At 38.1% G+C, this 20,361-nt stretch overlaps 1 protein-coding gene across 5 annotated transcripts in view; it reads right to left on the bottom strand.

Annotated features, from left to right (window-relative positions):
* The window catches only part of ZNF521 (zinc finger protein 521), a 312,597-nt gene that overhangs the window by 267,187 nt on the left and 25,049 nt on the right, over window positions 1–20,361 (bottom strand). For all 5 annotated transcript variants that reach the window (XM_069569276.1, XM_069569272.1, XM_069569274.1 and 2 more), the window contains one exon: window positions 13,757–13,936. Coding sequence is in view for 4 of the 5 variants with exons in the window: in XM_069569272.1 (XP_069425373.1) it covers window positions 13,757–13,936 (180 nt within the window). In the remaining variant the exon portion in view is untranslated. The remainder of the gene's footprint in view (window positions 1–13,756; window positions 13,937–20,361) is intronic.

Genomic DNA, 20,361 nt, shown 5'->3' with positions numbered 1-20,361 from the left:
AGAGATGTGGCTCCTACCCTAAAAATAAGGCCTTGGAAAAAGAAGAAAAGACAAAGAAAGAAAGAAACAAACAAACAAACAAATATGATGGAGGAGGGGAAGCGCTAAATTAAAGGGAGACAAAGAACAGGAGGAGCAAAAGAACAAGTCAGATATTAGCTCTCAGAGAAAATTTAAGTCTTCCCCTCTGAATGCATAATAATATATAATATTTAACATAAAATATTAAACCAAAACTTAACAGTCACAGACACTGCTTTTTGAAAATCAATATAAAACACTGGTGTAAACCAAATACTTTTTCCTAGAAAATAAAATTACATGTAAGAAATACAGTCATCCCTAGGTATCCTTGGGGGATTGATTCTAGAACACCCCAGAAGATACCAAACTCCATGTATGCTTGAGTCCCTAATATTTGCATATAACCTCAGCTTATCATGTTTATACTTTAAACCATCTCTAGATAATTTATAATATGTAATACCTTGTAAATTCTATGTAACTACTCTAAATTATATGTAAACAGTTGCCAGAGTACAAGGCAAGTTCAAGTTTTGCTTTTTGTAACTTTCTGGAATTTTTTCTACTGAATATTTTCAATCTATGGATTGGCTGAATCTGAAGACGGTGGCTGAATTAAAGATGCAGAACCTGAGGACGCAGAGGGTTGACTGTGGTTAAGTATATGACAGACCTGGCAAGTTTCTTTTCAAAGAGATCACAAAAACATTCTCAAAAGTCTGTTAAACTGGTAATAATAATGAGGAGGAATTTTTCAGAAATTGAACTATAAGAATTAAGTTGGAAGGCAATCCAAGTAATACAAATATACACTTTAAATAATTGATAAATTAAATTGAAAAACTGTTTTCTTGAGTTGGCAAAAAAAAAATTACACCTTAGTATTTGAATGTGTAACAGTGCTTTTTGACCCCCAAATTTTATTTTTTCCAGTTTTACTGAGATAGAATTGATATTTAACAGTGTACATGTTTGTGATGACTTGACACTCTTACATATTGCCAAATGATTACCATGGTAGGTTTGGTTAACACTTCTATCACCTCACATAATTACCATTTCTTTGTTGTGATGAGAAAACTTAAGATCTGCTCTATCAGTAACCATCAAGTATACATTAGAGTATAATTATCTACAACTACAATGCTGTGCATTAGAACCCTGGAAGTTACTCAGCTTACACGTGAGTTTACAACCAAGGGATCTGAAATGGGGATCTTGCAGAAATACCTGCCTTTCTATGTTCATCCCAGAGTTATTCACAATAGCCAAAACATGGAAACAATTTTTTTTAAATAGAGACAGCTTTAATTTACTTTTTCTAAAAAAATTTTTTAAATAATTTTTATTGGAGAATAGTTGCTTCACAATGTTGTGTTACTTCCTGCTGTACAGCAAAATGAATCAGCCATACATATACATATATTCCCTCTTTTTTGGATCTCCTTCCCATTTAAGTCACCACAGAGCACTCGGTAGAGTTTCCTGTACAGTACAGTAGGCTCTCATTAGTTATCTATTTTACATAGAGTATTAGCAGTGTGCATATGTCAATCCCAGTCTCCCAGTTCATCCCACCCTCTCCATCCCCCACTGGTATCCATACATCTGTTCTCTACATCTGGGTCTCTATTGCTGCTTTGCAAATGAGATCATCTCTGCCATTGTTCTAGATTCCACATATGTGTGTTAATATACGATATTTGTTTTTCTCTTTCTGACTTACTGCACTGTATATGACAGTCTCTAGGTCCATCCAAGGGACACAACTTTTAAATAATTTTAACAATGATAAGCTTTTCTATAGAAAGGTTATTTTGTAAGAATGATAGAGACAGGCAAATTGGTAGCTGCTCTTACTTTCATTGTGTCTCTATTCAGGTCCCAGTTTCCAGAAGATCGGAATATCTGCTCTGTGTTCTAACATTTCCCACACCAGAAACCATGAGCGGCAGTATCATTAAAATGGACAGAACTCCAGGAAAGCCTCATAAAACTGACCAGCCTTCATCATGTAAATAAACTTCCATGAAAATGGACATTTCTCAAGACTAACTGGAATTTGTTTTTCTTTTTGGAAAATAGTTCAGTGTACTTGCCAACTGTATACATCCTAATACTAATTATGCAATTTAAAGTTAATGAAGCTCGTCACCACAATCATCCTTGTCTACATTTTTATTTAGTCACCAGGGGGAGCTAATACTGCTCTGTGGGTAGGTAAGAGTCTAGAAATTAGATTGTGTTAAAGGGGGAAAAATTAAATTGATGTGGTATTAAACATAACTCAAATAAGGTCCACAGTGCTGATAAGGTAAATATATCACACATGCAAAAAGCAAATTAGACATAGATCATTTTTTTGTTGTTAAACAAAACAGTTATTAGAAGTTATTAGTTAATAGAAAAAACTAAAAGTCATCAGTTAGTAGAAGCTTGCTGTGCTTAACGGAGGACATATATAAACCCAGTCGATTCTCTTAGGGTCTTACCATCCAGATTTTGCACAACTGTCCATTTGTTGACTCTATTATTTTCCTGGTTTGAGGCACTACTATGATTCTACCTTCTAACAGCTAATCATTTGCTCAAAAATATCCCATATAATTACATTATAATTATTTTGAAACAAATGTTACCTTATCCTTTTGCTCCACATATTTCCTTCTGTCCCAATATACGTTGTAGCACTTTTAATGTGTGTTCGAAGAGTTCTACCCAATAATCTACTTAAATTCATTCTGTAATTCACCCTGGAGACACAATCCCTTTGAACTTCGAGGAGCTCCAGTTGGAACAAAGAGGGGAAGAGGGTTCAGAGTTTGTGAAATAATCACCTCTAATCGATCAATTTCCCCTGAAGGTAAAGCTGAAAGAAAGGAGGAGTGAAGAGTTCCATCCAATTCCTTGAAGTTTAAAGGAACTAAGCCCTGAGGCACAGTGTACCAAGATTCCTGCCTTACCCTCCCAAGGCCCTATTAAGAGGTCACAGATCTCTGTGACATCCCTGCCATTCCCCAAAGACAAGAGACCCAGACATAGACTTCACACAAAGAGAAAGGACCGGGAAAGAGTCTACTCTTCTTATCAATTCACTGTTTTATAAAGGAAGTAGATATTGGTCACAAGCATCTTAAGTACAGTAATGTTAAAAAAAAAAAAATTGCAGTCATGCAAAACCGTAAAAATTCAACCTCCAAGTTTTATCATGTTGAATTTCACATTCGAGAACAGGCTACATGTGGCAGAACTCTTGTGTGCACATGACTGTATACGAATAGCTAAACACGGCCCTGCTTACAACAGATTGAATGGCTGCACAGGGGCCGAGCAAATAGTTGGTCTCTTTTAATTCATCTTCCCCACAAAAGAGGCCCCACTGTTTCCACATCCCAAATACAGCCCTTCATTTATAATCTTTACACTTCTCCACAGGGACAAACTGACAGCTTTAATTACCATCAATGACCATCAAGGACACGGTGGAAATTCTTGAAGATATTCTCCCATGGCTTGTGTTCTTGACATTTTATTTACAATTTTTTGGCAAATAAATCCTGAAACCACAGAACTGGATGATAATATGTTCATTATCAATTATACAACTAAGGCCAGACCATTTCTCTAAAACAGCTGTGGTTTCACAAGACATGCAAAGGTAACATTTTTAATACACAGACAAATAATGCTAATTCACTTCTTGAGTTCTACTCATTTCAAAATGCTAATTTCAAAAACCTCAGATTAATCAAGGAGCAGGTAATTTGCAAATACAGTTACAGCTAATACAGAATACTCTCCACTTAGGTCTTACTTGAAAAAAATACAGTGAGTTCACCCATTTATTTTCTATTTCTAGGAGATTTCATCCTTTAGGAACTTTCTGTTGATAATCAGTAGCTTTCTGGTGATTCACAAATTATTAAAACAGGCTGACAATAAAAGCACCTAATTTTAAAATGCACATCAAAAATAAGGAGAAATATTTCTTACACTACCCATTCAACATTCCAGCTATTTAATTTTAATATATATAATAACTCATCACTCACAGTGGAAAAATATACCTCATCCATACAGGCCTTTCATAAACCTCAATTACAATGCCCCAAAGTATTCAAAAGCACCAAGACAATAATGGATCTGAAAATGATTATTTTACATCCATGTTTTGGTAGAGAATTTCACAAATATATCAAGAAAAGGACAATAGATGATGTACTAATATCAAAGTTTTGCTGCAGCCCAAGCAATATGGAAATAACAAAGCTTTTATAGCAACCGACTCCTCCAAAACCAGAAAAAGGAGCTCAGTCAACCAAAGTTTGAGGTTGGAACCAATTGTGGATGGTTGCTTTATCTCTGATAAATGCATAGAGGAACTTAGGCCATGGTCCTGCTAGACCAAGAAACTGACATACTCAGCCACACCACTTTCTCTGAAACTGAGAGGAGCAGAGACTTGGTGAGTTGTTTTTCATATGATGAGGTCAATGACAGTCAAGAACAGTGGTCTCTCAAATACAGGGTATACATCCTAGGATAGAAAAGATAGCCTGAATATTTAGCAACAATCAGAAGAGACATCAGCCATAAATAGCCACCCAGGAACAACATCCTGAGAGTAAGGAGACAAACAGTACTCCTGTCATCCTGGGTGCCCTTGCTCTTCCACTCCGTTCCCACATCTCAAAATAGCACAATGTCCTGTGCCCAGTGAACAGGCTTGCTGGTCACCTTGTTTAATGTTAACTCATCTAATTCACACAGAATCCTCAAATTTTGACAAGTTTTCTGCAAGGAAACTGCGGGATGTTAACAGGTGAGCACAAGTAATCAATGAAAAAATGGTGAGTCTAGCCTTTCCACTCCAAGTAAAAGCTCTTTGTCAGCCACTGAAGGAAGAGGGAGAAGATATTAATACAAACAATTTAATCAGATGTGACCAAAAGTTGGCAAAACAAAATTGAGATGATCAGGAAAGCTATCTGAAATATGGGCTGATAGACATCATTGATAATTATGAACCTCAGCAAGAAGTGTAATAACATTATGTTTTCTCTTTGTGGTTTTCTGAGATAGCTCTATTAGCTCTCACAACCATTAAAATAAATTGTCAAAATAAATGAACCTATATCAGAACTTCAAAACAACATACATACATTTTTAAAATCTATTTCATTTTCACCTCATTTTTCAATTTCTATTTTTCAAGTGTTGTATCATACACGTATCTATGTAATATATTGATAAATACATATTTTGAAGATGTATCCTATATATGTTTAATAAAAAATATTGGAAACTACTGGTCTGAAAAATAAGAAGCACGTGGAGAAGGGGCTGGGGAATGTGAAAAGTGTTAATTGCTGAGTCATGTCTGACTCTTTGCCACCCCATGGACTGTAGCCTGCCAGACTCCTCTGACCATGGGATTCTCCAGGCAAGAATACTGGAGTGGGTTGCCATTCCCTTCTCCAGGGGATTTTCCCAGCCCGGGAATCAAACCCATGTCTTCTGCATTGCAGGCAGATTCTTTACCATCTGAGCCACCATGGAAACCCAATCTGTAGAGGCCACAAATTGCATTTGGGGGACTTAGAAGGATCTGAAGAAAGAATGAAGTAGGCTAAAAAACACTAAGGAAATATTCTGGGTAGGAAACAAGAAATTGATCAAAACAGAGGATAATAGGAAAAATATATATAATGCCTTAAGCCTAATTAATATATAAATAGATAATTAATTAATATGTAGTGAACAATAACAAAGCATGAATAATGAATTAATAAAGAAATCAATGTTGAAATATGCAAACCAAAGGCATAATGCCTTAAGCCTAATTAATATAAGCTAAAGCGTTAAAATATCATATTTATTTCATTTAACTTATTTCAACTAATGATTTAAAAAGGAAAACAGCAAAACAAAGTTCTAAAAACAGTTTCAATATGCTTCTGCGAAAACTATGCTTCATTCCATAAAACTTTCCTTTTCCTTATTCCAAGTGCAAACCAAACTTGCTGTTGAGTACTTGATCGTCAAGTGAAACCAATCAGTATTTAAATTCCCACAACTATATAACACATGTTCAATCACTTTCACTTTTTCTTTAAATTCTTTAGTTAAAAAAAAACCCAGTCTAAAAGTCTTCAGTTCACAAAATCTATGTGAAGCTTCCAAGAAGTCTCATAACTCTTAAAATCAAATTAAGTGAACATGCTATTTTATACTGACGTGGTGTCCAATCATTGGTTCAGTGACTCTTCCTCAAAACTGTGAACCCGTACAATACCAATATTGGTAAAGGACTCACAAATCTGGCTAGGGTTAATAAATGTAATCTACAAATATGTTCTCCGAAACTACAACCACCCTGCAGTCACACAAACCTCTACCTACCCCTCTCACCAGTAGTATGGTGGGCCAGAGGGTTAAGAACTAACACAGTGCTGTTCAGCTTTTCTGCATTTGCACCCAGGCAATTCACATTAATGATGTCAAAGAACACTTCACAGACAACTCAAGTTTGCAAATTAGCAGGAGAGAAGAGAAAAATGACTCAGAACAACAAGCGTACAGTATTACCAAATGCACTTTACACATTTATCCTGTTAAGTGTAGCTTAGTTCTGACAGTTTACAATGCTGGTTCTTACTCAGTTTTGTAAGCATAATAAAGTCTCCATAATCTCAGCCTTCCCCCCCCCACCCCCCGCCCCCCAGCACCCTGCTATTAAATCTTTGTTGAGAAGTGTGATGAGACCCCTCTGGCTTCCAGCCCTCCCTACCCCCTGAGGGAATTGGCAAGAAATGATAGGGTTTGTGGATTAGGAAAATGAGAGGTTCTCTGTGCTTTTCCTTCTTTAAATATATATTTTGATAATCTGTCTTCTGCATCAGAGAGTCCCAGCAGCATTAGTGCTGATTCCCCTCCCTTCCCAGCCTCCAGGAAAAACAGAGCACGGCTGGGTCGAGACAGGTGCCTTCCAACTACTGCTTCAGCTGAAGAGCGGGGTTTAATTTTTCCACCTTTCCGCTATACCTTCAAGCAGGGATGAGATAAGATTTATTTGTACATCTTGGATTGCAGACTAGAGGGCAATTGCCTTGGGAGACAAAAAAGAAGGCCATCCTGTCCCTCATCATCCTAAGGGACCGCTCCACTGCTTCCTGGGCCAGATGCTTATCCAGAACAGCACTCACCTTCCAGAATCCCCCTCAGCGATGAACCGCATGAACTGTGTGTGTGATCCCTGAGATCTCTGCGCCCCTGCCGGTCTACTGTCTGTGAGTTCAGTCCAGGCCACCGGTGCCTACTCATAACTGACCTGGGGCATAACTGATGCCTGAGCTGACTTTCAAACCTGAGTCTAAAATGGATCATCCTGGTCCATATTTGACCTTCATCTCCCAAGGCCAGGTCTAGTCTAGGCCCACCTGGCAAGTCTGTACCAGGATTTCAAAACTTTCAGTTTGGAGCGAGTCAGTTTTCACCTTGGCAGGCTCCCCCTTGGGGAGGACAGTCACCAAAGAACTGATCTCAAGTTACCACAAGCACTCAGTTCAGGATGGGAATCTCATGGCAGGGTTTCTCCCAGTTCAGGGTGAAACTACCCTGACTAACTCCCATAGGTGTCAGACCACAGAATACCTCTGCTTTCTGTTACTATGCAAATCAGCAAGTTTTAAGACTTTTCTCTCCCAAACTACTCAATAGCTAACTCTCCTATACACTTCCAGGTGTCCTCTCCTTCATACAAACTGTTCACCGAAAAGTTTTCAGGCTCTGATCTAGATGGATGTGACCACACACGTAAGTAAAGACTTCAAGATTAACAGAAGGGAAGCCAAAAGGAGTAAAGAAGAAAGCTGAGAAAACAGCAAGAGACTATAACACAGCCAGAGAGAAAAAAAGAGGGGATATATAAAGACAACAAGGAAATGAAGAGTCTTGAAATAAGGATAGGAAGCAAAGGAAAATTAACAAAGATACAAATGAGACTACATGAAATTAAAAGAAAAAAAAAGTGAAAAAGCAAAGAGTAAAATTAAAGGGGAAAAAACCCCACAAATACTAGACTAACATTTTGTCCTCTAGAAAAAAGAAGAAGCACCAAGAGTTAATTCAAGCAGCAGGAAACTAAATTAGGAAGAGTAGGACCTTCCAACTTAGAGTAAAAGGTTTTAATCAAGGAAGAAGGGAAAAGCACCATATTACTTTTTTAATTAAAATGCTACCAGTGTCTTTAATCTTTTCCAGATTAGACTGAGGGGTGTGCATGCATGCGTTCATGCTGAGCTCCTTCAGTTGTGTCTGACTCTTGGTGACCCCATGGACTGTAGCCTGCCAGGCTCCTCTGTCCATGGAATTCTCCAGGTGAGAATACTGCAGTAGAGAGCCACGCCCTCCTCCAGGGAATCTTCCCAACCCAGGGATCAAACCTGCATCTTTTATGTCTCCCACACTGGCAGGCGGATTCTCCACTGGTAGTGTCACTTGGGAAGCCCAGACTGAAGGGTACCCTGAGTCAACTCAACTCAAGTTTGAGCTCGAACACTTTCAGTTCAATTCGGTTCAGTTGCTCAGTCCTGACTAACTCTTTGCGACCCCAACTGAACTGAACTGAAAGTGTTCGAGTTCAAACTTGAGTTGAGCACAGACTGAAGGGTACCCTTAGTCAACCCAAGTTTGAACTCTAACACTTCAAACAAATGTAAATCATTCCTAATTTTGTTCCTCACCCTTCTGTTCTCTCCCTGATCTTCCATTTCTGCTTTTTCCTCATCAGTCTACCACCCTCCCTAACAAATCACCCTGAACATCAATAAATAGGACCAAGGCCCACCGGCTTTACCTCTTCTGAAATATTTCATTAAATCACACATACACCTCTGTTTTCCTTCCTTCGTTTAAAATGTTGTGGGATAAAATGATGTGAGCATAGACTAGAATTTTCAGATTTTAGAAAGCTTAAGATTTAAACAAACCAAATATTTTATTAGGATTTGAGATTTTTGAAGAATAAGAATTTCTAACCCATAGGTATTATCTTCACCATACCATGTGCTGAAAAAATCAGCATTTTCTGCACTGATATTAAAGTTGTATAATATATAAAGAAATATATTACTGCATACAATATATAAGGTTATTCAGGAATAATTTTTTTGCTTCTATTCTATTTCATAGAGCTGGACATAAAGATAATTCCATGGTAGGAATTCAATAAAAGGTAAACACTAAATAGAATTTGAAGGCTTTTCTTTTTTAATATTGAATTTTAAATTTAATCTTTCACACGAGAGAGACACTATTCTCACCTAAGGTAAGATTTCTTGCTGGCATAGTTTAAATTGGCCATATCAGTTGCGTTCCCATGTCTTCACCCTAATGTTAGTGTTGATTCCACAGAAGTAGAGCTTCCCTTTAAAGCTATTCCACTGAAAATAGAATCATATTAACTGTGCACTTAATGGGATTTTCCAAAAATTATGCATTCTGAGGAGAAAATGCACTAAATGAAGTCAATTAAGTGTACATGAGTTAGAAAATGCAAATAAATCCACAAAGAATACCTATACACACCCAACAGAATGCTTAACTTGAAAAGGCAAGCAAAACAAATGTTATCAAGGACACACAACTTGAACTCTCAGACAATGCTGGTGAAAAGTATAAAATGGTGCAACCACTTGTGATAAAGATTTGGAAGTTTTTCACATAGTTAAATATACCCTACCCTGTGATCCAGCAATTCTACTCCTACTTAACTCAAGAGAAATAAAACATATGTCCACAAAAAAGACCTGCATAGGAAGGTTCACAACAACTTTATTTATGATAACCAAAAACTAAAATAACCAAAATGTCTAGCAATAGGAGAATGGAAAACAAATGATGATACATTAATAGGCTGGAATACTACACAGCAATAAAAAAGAACAAACTTCATATACATACAAGAATAAATCTTACAGATAGTACACTGAACAAAAGAAACCAGACACAAAATAAAGAGTACACACTGTGTGTGCTTATTAGAAGTTCTAGAAGAGGCAGAACAAACCTGCAGTTAAAAACTTAAAAGCTAGTTACTTTTGCTGGAGCATTACTGATTGGAAAAGAGTCAAGAGAAGAGAAATTTCTAGGAAATTATCTTAAGAGGGATATGGGTCACATGGGTATATGTATTTTATCAAAACTCATCAAATGGTACCCTGAGGACTTATAAATTTCACTCTATATAGATTTTATATTATAAATTATAGCATTACTAACTATAAACAACTATTAAACTCTAGTCAGTTGGCCTGCTTATCCTGATGATATGAGTAAGCAATTTTTAAACTACTTACTGTGTGTTCTAGACTCAGCAATTGAGTACATATATTGAGGATAATGGAAGTTAGGTGGCTCACTACTCGAGAAGGCAGTAACAAACACAGAAAAAAGATTGGGATGTTCCACAAGTGCTAGATTGAAATGATGGGTATCAGTAGAAACATGTGGTTCTTGTTAGAGACAGAAAAATACAAATATGTGTATATATTTGTATATATGTACATTTTATAAGCTAAATACAGTTTATAAATACAGGTATTTTACTAAGGTATTATAATACAGGTATTATACTAAGTGCTAAGTCACTTCAGTCCTGTCTAACTTTTTGCAACCCTATGGACTGTAGCCCACCAGGCTCCTCTTATTCATGGGATTCTCCAAGCAAGAATATTGGAGTGAGTGGTCATGCCTTCCTCCAGGGGACTGAAACCACATCTGTTGTCTCCTGCTTTGGCAAGCAGGTTCTTTAACATTAGCACCACTTGGGAAACTCATTATACCAAATACACATATATATTTCCTAATTCTATCTGCTGAGATGGTTTATAACCAATGATATATCTTTATCAATGAGCACACATAGTGTCCATATCTTGATTTCTAAATACCTCTGTCCTCTTGAAGGAAACAGGGCTCCTTGAACAGAAGATTGATTAGGAGTTGAACATAAAAAGGAGCCTAGAGCATCTGACTGAAGGAGAAACTGAATCTATCCTCAAATAAAGACAGAGACATATTAAGCTGACACAGGATCCAGTTCGAAGGGAATCTGAGTTGAAATTGAGTTGAAATCTGACTCAAATTTCAGTGAATCTGAGCAAGTGATGATAGTAATGAATTATGACCCATGAAAGAAAATAAAAATCCAAATGCCCATGGTGATATGAACACAAAAATCAATGAATGAATAAGAAATTATAGTCGAAGGCCAACAAACAAATGCAAAAATTATAAAGCTAAAGTGGATATTTCATGAGAATGAAAATATTTACATAGTGTCAAAGTGAAAGTTGCTCAGTCCTGTCTGACTCTTTGCAACCCTATGGACTGTAGCTTGCCAGGCTCCTCAGTCCATGGAATTCTCCAGGCCAGAGTACTGGAGTGGGTAGCCATCTCTTCTCCAGGAGATCTTCCTGACCCAGGAATTGAACCAGGGTCGCCTGCATTGCAGGTGAATTCTTTACCAGCTTAGCTACCAGGGAAGCTCCAAAGTTTCTTCCCACAAATTACTTATTGTATTTACCAGGGGAAAACAACTTTTGAACACTGGAGAAAGTTGGCGTCCACCACTTAAAACAACTATTCATTGTTAACCCCAACAACACTGGTAAAAATGAACATCCAGATACTTCCTGACATGATTAACTGAGAAGGGCTCAACATCACTTTGGTGGTATTCCTGCCATGGAAGTATGTCCGACTCTTAGCTGCTCAGTCCTGTCTGACTCTGCAACTCCATGGACTGTATCCCACCAGGCTCCTCTGTCCAGGAATTTTCCAAGCAAGAATATTGGAGTGAATAGTCATTCCCTTCTCCAGGGATCAAACCTGGGTCTCCTGCATTGCAGGCAGATTCTTTACTGTCTGAGCAACCAGGGAAGCCCCATGGAAGTATAGAAGCTGAATATAACCATAAGAAAACATCAAACAAACCCAATTATACATAGGCATTTTATAAAATGCTGGGAGTTACTCTCAAAAAGTGAGATCATTTCAGGTGAAAGGAGAAGAGACATGACAATTAAAAGTTATGCACGGTCCTGAATCCCAGAGGAGAAAAAGCAAACAACAAACAAAAACCTCTAAATGACATTATTGGGACAACTGTTGAAATTTACATATTGGTTATGGATTAGATCACAGTATTCTGTGTTAAATGTGAACTTCCCTCATTTTGAGTAAGTGTGCTGTAGTCATGTAAGAGAATGTATTTATTCTTAGGAAGTACACAGGATATATTTAGAAGGGTGTGAAGTCTCCAGCCTTCTCTCAAATGACTAAGAAAAAAAATTAACGAGACAATGACAGAGCAAAGAGGGTAAAATACAAACAACGTGTGAATCAGATAAGTGGTAAATGAGAGTCACATATAATATTTTTGCAATTTTTCTATAAGTTTGGAATTATATCAAAAGTTATCAAAACCCTAAAAAATATGTACACAGCCAATGTTTACATAAGCTTCATAGATTTTCAAACTTACATTCCAAAAAAATGATAATAGGTTTTCTGAAAGAAAGAAGAATCTAATAAACATGCTCACTGCAATCCCTTTTTGAAAAGCAACAGTGCACTTCAATAAAGAAGGCTTTTTAATTGGATTTAATCCAATATTTCCATAATAATCTGTTCAGGAAACCTGGTTAAAATGGAACACCTATTAAAATCTTGCAAAATTATCAACATTCTGTGGAAAACAGTTGCAGAACCACTTGTCTAATAAATACATTTCCTACACATGGTTAGTTGAAGAAAGATTTGTGCTAGGAAAATAAGAGAAAGAGACCTACAGACACACACACATACACACCGGGGCAATGTCAGAGTCAAATAATAAGAGAATGACACGAATATAAAAGAGATGTCTATATAAAATGTCCCTCCAACCTTATATAGCATGTTCCTGCAGGATATATTTTTAAAGAGAGTATAACTTTGGTAACCGAGTTTTACTTTTATCCAACCATTAACTTGAACACGTCCTGTTTCCTGTCATTTTAAATCTGATTTTTACCATGAAACGTAGAGGAGAATAGTTGCCATGACTTAAGTGAGCACCTTCTGTGGGCCAGGCACTGTGCAAGGCTTACAGAATAGAGTGATGAACAAGACAGAATTCCCGCCACCCATGAGCTTCCAGTCTAATGAGGGAGATGGAAAAGTTAACACATGCATTGAACACTGTGATATTCATGACTAAGCATCAGGCTTTACAGGGCAAAAAAGGCACTAAACTCAGCAAAGAGTGACTGATGAGGAAAAGTTTTCTTAAGCAGACGTTTAAACTAAATGAAATTCATGCATGCTAAACTTCTGGGAAAACATACTCAGAAGGCATTTTTAAACTTTATCTTAGCCACCCCATGTTAGGGTCTCCATCTACATAGTTTAAAAGACTATATCACTGTTGCTTTTTAAAAAGGAATCGAAAACATATCCATTAGCTATCAAACTCTAGGTATACTTCAAAATCTAAGGATGACTGTGGCACTGAATTTGCCATAAACCATTATCTTAGAAGTCTTTCTAAAGCACTTCCAGACTTACCTAGGTACTCAAGTGTGAGAATAAAACAGCTGGAAGACAACAGAAGAGAAAAGAACAAACTGAAAAAAAAAATCTGCAATAGAACAGTGTGAGGAGACAAGAAGTGATAAGTACTGTTTACCTGTCAGCTGACATTGATTGATCTTGTGCTCTGTGATATCGCTCAGTGACCCGAACACCTGGAGGCAGCTGTCACAGCTGTGCACAGCCTCGTCCTCTAGCTCCTCCCCGTCTTCCGGCCTCTTCTTACAGTCTATTGCTTCTCCATCTTCAGTCTTGTCTTCAAGTTTACAGTTGGGGTCTGAAAAAAGAAATCAAGACTGTAAGCATGGGGTTGAAAGGTTCTTTTCAAGTCACTTTTAATCTTGCTACCCAAAACAGAAACACCTTCTCCCTTGAAGCTGCAAAAGGAGGGCTTTATTGCAGATTTTATTTCAAAAGCATCCAAAAATGAGTCTTCCCTAAAATCTGTCAGTTCCTGATGACGGGAGCATCTCTCCTCCAATACGCAGCCCTTTTCCCAACTCCTTTCAAATAATTTGCCACCCTTAAGGTTAACTTTGACATTTTTTTCACAGCCTTTTTTTTTTTTTTTTGCTTACAAGAGAGATAAATCATTTTTGAAATTAAACAGTCTCCAATGCAGAGAGGAAAAACCACCGTGCTTGAGAATGAATTCCTTTTCTGCTAAATATACTCTTTCACAGGAAATTACCAGAATTAGCCAAAAGTCTAGAATAAGCTAAGCTAATTACCATAGGCACGAAATTGACCTTTACTTATAAACTGGTCAAAACACACAGTCACCTCATTATTTGTTAGACAGCAATAGCAAAATAAGCTCCGCCACACAGCCAAACATTCTTGCAAGCACAAATTCAAGTGTAAATACATTGGTATGTCTCTTGGTTTCCAAATCATGAAAAAACAAAACCAAATATACAAAGAGCAATTACAGATTATAATTGAGTCAACAACTTCAATTGACATTACCAGCCTCAAAGAGCTAAATGGTGGGAAAACTAAAAATAGTTCCATTCTAACTCTAAGAATGACACACGAATAGCAAGAGGGACTAAGACAGTAAAACACGTGACGTTTTCCCTTGCAGCTCAAGAAATACTTTGCGATTTCTTACGCTGTCTTTTGCCTCATTTTAGAGAAGTACACCCAAATATTTTAGTGCCACTGCTCCTCTGTGCAGGAAAGCAGAGGAAAAGAGAGAATGCCTCTTTAGGGAGAATTGGGATAATAAAATCTGTGACTTCGTTTACAGAACATTCATTTCGAATAGCAAAAAGTCCTCCAAAGTCAGAAGTAAATTATGGCTCAAAACAGAGTTTTCAGTGAAATAGTTACAAAAGAATTGTATCAAAGCACCGAAGAAATATGTAATATGTTTTCTGTAGACAGTTTTTTTAATATGGAGGATAAATATTTGAAATATTGCCATCCAGAATTCACAGAGTCAAATGAGCCCAGACTTCACTGGAAAGTCAATGAATGCCATCAGCCCCCTATCCGGCTGTCGAAATTTCTGCCACTCTGCATGCCAGTTGCTTCTGCGAACCTGCTTCTACAACTCACAGTGCTGCCCTTTGGCTGGCAGTTGCTCCAAAGCCTTTCTTCACATCTGTAATAAACTTAACTATATCATCACCCTTCAAACGATTCCCAAATGCCCAAATCAACTTGCATTTCAACATGGCGAATGATCTCTTGGGTTCATGAGGCAAAAGCAGAATCCCCAATTCAAAGAGCAAGTAGTTTTTGTTTGTTTTCAAATAAGAACGTCGGGTTAAAGTAAATTGATAATTTGGGTTGATTTTTCATCTGGAAAATTATTATCTCCATACTCTATGCAGTGCCTGTTTCAATATACTGAGTTATAGACTGCTCATCCCTGGGGGAGTAATCACAGGACCTTTTTCATTTGCCCTGTCCTTTGTCCAGCACAGTACTATGTTGGGGTGAGTGCTTAGTAAATAGTATTTAGTGATGATGAGAAGGGAGAGGAGAGAGGGAAAAAGGAGTACATTAAAAAGTCCTTTCCTAGTATTTTTCCTGTGAATGGGAACAGACCAGTTAAGTCCAAATTCAAAAGCATCTACATGCTTACATCTTCGAAAGCTGATGCAATGTCAAAGCATCACATTTGCCTTTGCTGGTTTCAAATGTTTCATCTAGTGCTACAGACGCAACAAATAGATAATGGTTCAAAGAGCTCCAACAAGCTCAAACCAAGTGGGTAAAATACTGTCAAATTAGAGCCACTCGGAAAATAAGTAAGTGTCCCCACTATGGGAACTGGCCCCCCACACCCATTCAACCCTTGGTGGAAGGCAGCAGACGCATACTGAACACTCTCGGTTGTTTAGCATCAGTTTCCAGCTTCTCATAAAACTGACAGCACTCAGGGAAATGTGGGGGCTGGGTCTGAATTTTAATATGATTATTTAAATGCTACGCATCAAGTCTGCAGGCCTGTTTGTTTTTAAATAAGGAGACACTCTGAATACTTTAAGTAGTATGCAGAGAAAATGATAAGAACTTGCCTTCCTTATTATTCAAGAATATGGGCACTTTATACGAATCCAAATCAAACATATCAAACAAATAGGAAAGCCTGCATGATGCTTTAGGTCTTAACAGCTAAGGAGTGACCCCGGTCCATGCTTCTGACACTGTGGCTAGTTATTAAAATGAGGGTCATTTTAAGACTAATAAAAAATGGTTTTGCTTCCACTTCTGCATTTACAGATAGAATCCTTCAGGGACTGAAGTCAGTCAAGCTTATTCACTTCTGCTGCAACTTCAGGATGCAAGCTCCAGCCAACTGGTGAATTTGTTTTTAGGTCACCACTTAAGAGGGACCCTCTGGGGGGTGGGTGCGATTACAGCCTCTGATGCCTTAGTGTAGTATAATGAGCTCCGGAATCTCAGGCTGTCTCCTAACAGTAGATTGTTGTTGTGTGTGTGTGTTTTTTTTTGGCCAACCTCCATGTCCATGAAGAATTTGCTCTTGCCCATTCTAAAGATGAGTTTATTTGTGTTATGAGTTTCCATTCCTAGTGGCGCTAGAAGATTCCAGAAAGCTTACATTGTCAACCATTTCTTTCCCACAGGTGGCTACACTTCAATAATTGCACATGGCCTTAGTTAGGTAGTTTTTATAAAGTCCTTTGAGAGTCAATCATAAAAAATAATTGTATTACTCTGCTAGCCATTCAAACCTCTGACTTCAACCTAAGGGGTTATAAATACAGGGTCCGTGCCTGTGAACACTGCCCCACCCCCAACACCACTGCAGGACGGACAGCTGTTATTCCAACTCTCTGGTTGTACTACAAACCCTCCCAAAGGGCAATAATTTAAAGTACCTGCACATCTCCCCTCCGTGCACTACGACTACAAACTCCAGAACAGCTGCAGGCACCGTTCTGTCCGCTGCCCTGAAGGAGGCCACCCAAACGTGTTTCATCCATCACACGCAACCTCACACGCCCAGCCAACTTTCTGGCTCATCCCTTCGGAAAGGGCCCTATGAGGCACTGGGCTTAACAATGTTTGAACTTGGATAAAGGCTTAATTTTGGAACAAAGACACGATTATTATTATAAAAATAAATGGCGGCTCTCTGTTTTCAATTGTGTTAAAATTACTTATAAATGGAAATTTAAAAGAAAGTGTGATTTTTTTCCTCTTATTATGTTCCCTGGCAGGTGGTTTCTTCCTTCTTCTCATCCTCCTCTTCATAAGGGTTGTTATTGCTACAACTTGGTTTAATAAAATTACAACTTTGGGGAAAATGAAAAATTGCACTGGCTTAAAAGTGTTGGAGGCAATAAACCCATGGACTTCAATTAATTTCAAATGTGGGATCAGTTTAAGGCCAACCAGCAGAAATTCTATTCTGTCCATGTAAAAATGAGGTTTCACCACATTTACTTTTTATAACCTATATAAAAGTCAAGTAAAAGTAATGAATATCTAAAAGCCATCTCAGCGGACTGGCAAAGACTATCTGTATTCTTGAAACTCATCCTACATATTTCTCTCTGTGCAACAAGGATCCCAGGCCTGATCAAAGTTAAAAAATGTCAAACCACTGAGAAAACAGCCCAATTTCCAATCCATCTCACTGCCTAGAAATGGACCTCCTTCCAAGCCACTTTTGCATGGAAAAGCACTGGCAAAAGTAAGAAAAACTAAGAGATCATGTGGTTATAATTATTACCAGGCTAGGAATATTTCTGCAGCTCAGTGGTAAAGTAAAACTCTGTCGCTTTCTGCTCCCAATAGTGTCCATCGCAAAACAACTGCCTCATTAAATCTCTGCAGTAAGATTAATATGCCGTAGCCGCACTACATTTATAACTTGGTACTCTATAAAAAGCACATTTAATGGTAAGAGCCAGAGCCTAGATACAAAGTATTACTATAAAAACTTCTGGCAGCGAGTACACAGTGCAGGCCCTCTGTCCTTCTTGCCGGAGATATAAATGAGGCTTTTTCCTGGTGGATTCTAAGCATGAGGCCCTACCTTACAAACCAGTCTGTTTTTATGAGAGTGGCAGAAACACAGGATTCAGAGGATGATGTAAATATGAATGCAAGAAGACTACTTAACAACTAAGATTGGCAAGAGATGAATGAACCCAAAATACTCCACTTACACACACGCAAACTTAAAAACTGGACCATTTCCTAACAGTTTGTTCTCTGGTCATAGCCAGCTTTTCACCAGATTAAACAACCATGGCATGAATTACTCAATCTTAAAGCAACCCACACAGTGCCAGTAAGTTCAAGAAAATACCAGCTAAAATATGCACACTGCCTTAAAAAAAGAACAAGTCTTGGCTTCATGTGAATACCATGACCTCTTGGATCTGAAGCGCCTAAAACTACAAAACACTAGATGTTCAATAAAAACTGAGCTCAACACGACATTATTAGTAGACTAGTAAAAGTATGTTTTTGTTATTTTGGAAAGCTGCCTAAGTTCTCTCTTCCAAGGATATCTTCTGAAAATAAAAAAATAAAGCATTATAACCCTAGTGTCTTATTTCCAGGAACTCTATGATGAATAAGTCAACAGATAATTTAAACATATGCATTCCACACTCAAATGTCCCCAGGTTGCTATGAATGATGTACCTCAAGTGAACAATAAGCTTGTGCCCAAATAATGGACTGTCTGATGTTGTTTTTAAAGTTCACATATAGTCACAGTGACTGGTCTTCTAAGATTTACTGAAGTCCCACCCCTAAAAAGTAAAGCAGAGATGACTCTTATTTAGAGCAAACCATGTCTGAAAAGCACTCCTACCCTACACGCCTGTGTACTCAGCTGCTTCAGGTATGCCCAACTCTTTGCGATCCCATGGACTGTAGCCCACCAGGCTCTTCTGTCCATGGGATTCTCCAGGCAAGAATACTGGAGTGGGTTGCCATTTCCTTCTCCAGGGAATCTTCCCTACCCAGGGATCGAACACACATCTAATGTATCCCACGCACTGGCATGCATTCTTTACCACTGTGCCACCTGGGAAGCCTCTACAAATGTGCTCAAATTCCATCAACTGGTGTATCCGGATGTTAAGAAGACAGGAAAAGTTACCTTTGGGCTACAAAGAGTTAAAGAGGCGCCTTCCTCCTTTACCAAAGAGTAAAAAAAAAAGGGTGGGATCATTATTTTGTGCTTTCTGGGCTCTACATATGCATTCTAACTGGAAGTCCCATAAGATGAGAACAGACTTGGGGAAAATAAATCATCCATTGTTAAAAAATCACAAGCAGGCTCTGATGAAGGAACAGGGCTGTCTGGACCCCACCTGCCTGCTACTCTGCTGTCTCCCCTTTTTCTACTGTCAGGAAAAAGTAAACAAACGAGACAAAAGCAAAAGCCCTCTGAAGTGGCCAAGGATGCATGTGTCCAGACTTTGGCCTCAGCTGGCAGAACAGGGCCCATGGAGGCTGAGACCCGGTGATGACAACAGGTCCAGGGAGCTCAAGGAATCGCGGATACAAATGGGCTCTTCTTACTTTTCCTACAGTGTTTATGTTCTAACCACTCTATTCTCTGAAATTTGTTAAACTGTTTTAAAGAAAAAAGGGAGGGAAAGAGAGAGAGGGAAAAAAAAGACACATTTTCATGTACTTTTCTCTCCTGCCTCTAAAATCTCATATAGAAAGAATTATCTCTGTTAAAATCACACAGTCGGAGTCTAGAATTTCGGTGGTTTTGCTTGATTGTTCTGCAGGTCTATCACGGTCCTTGAAGTTCAAAGAGAAACATCTCAGATGCTCTATTAGGAAGGGGCACATGCCAAATATGAACGTACTGCCACTCTTCTTTATCCAGTGAAATTCCTCATAGGAGGATGCTGAGTGGGAGGAAATTAGCCTTGGGAGAGGTTAAAACACACACAGAGACACATACACTCTGAAAACTACACACTCACACTTTGGAACCAAATTAAGTTTCTCTTCTTCCAATCAGAATCCTACTCAAATTTCCTTCCTCGACTTCATCCTTATTTATCTTTAACATGAAATTTAGAAGAAAGCAATCATAGCACTCTAACTTTCATAAAGAGTATTTATAAACAGATTCCTGCCTTAATCACTTAAGGTTAGCTAAAGAGGAGCAGCACTGGGCTGTCTTAATTTGAGTGACTGTGGCTATCTTGTTGCACCTTCAGCAAACAAACATTTACTGAG

This window comes from Ovis canadensis, chromosome 23, assembly GCF_042477335.2.
Source record: "Ovis canadensis isolate MfBH-ARS-UI-01 breed Bighorn chromosome 23, ARS-UI_OviCan_v2, whole genome shotgun sequence".
Classification (NCBI taxonomy): Eukaryota; Metazoa; Chordata; class Mammalia; order Artiodactyla; family Bovidae; genus Ovis; species Ovis canadensis.
The sequence above is the reverse complement of the archived record's forward strand: the minus strand, read 5'-3'. Positions and strand labels throughout refer to the sequence as shown.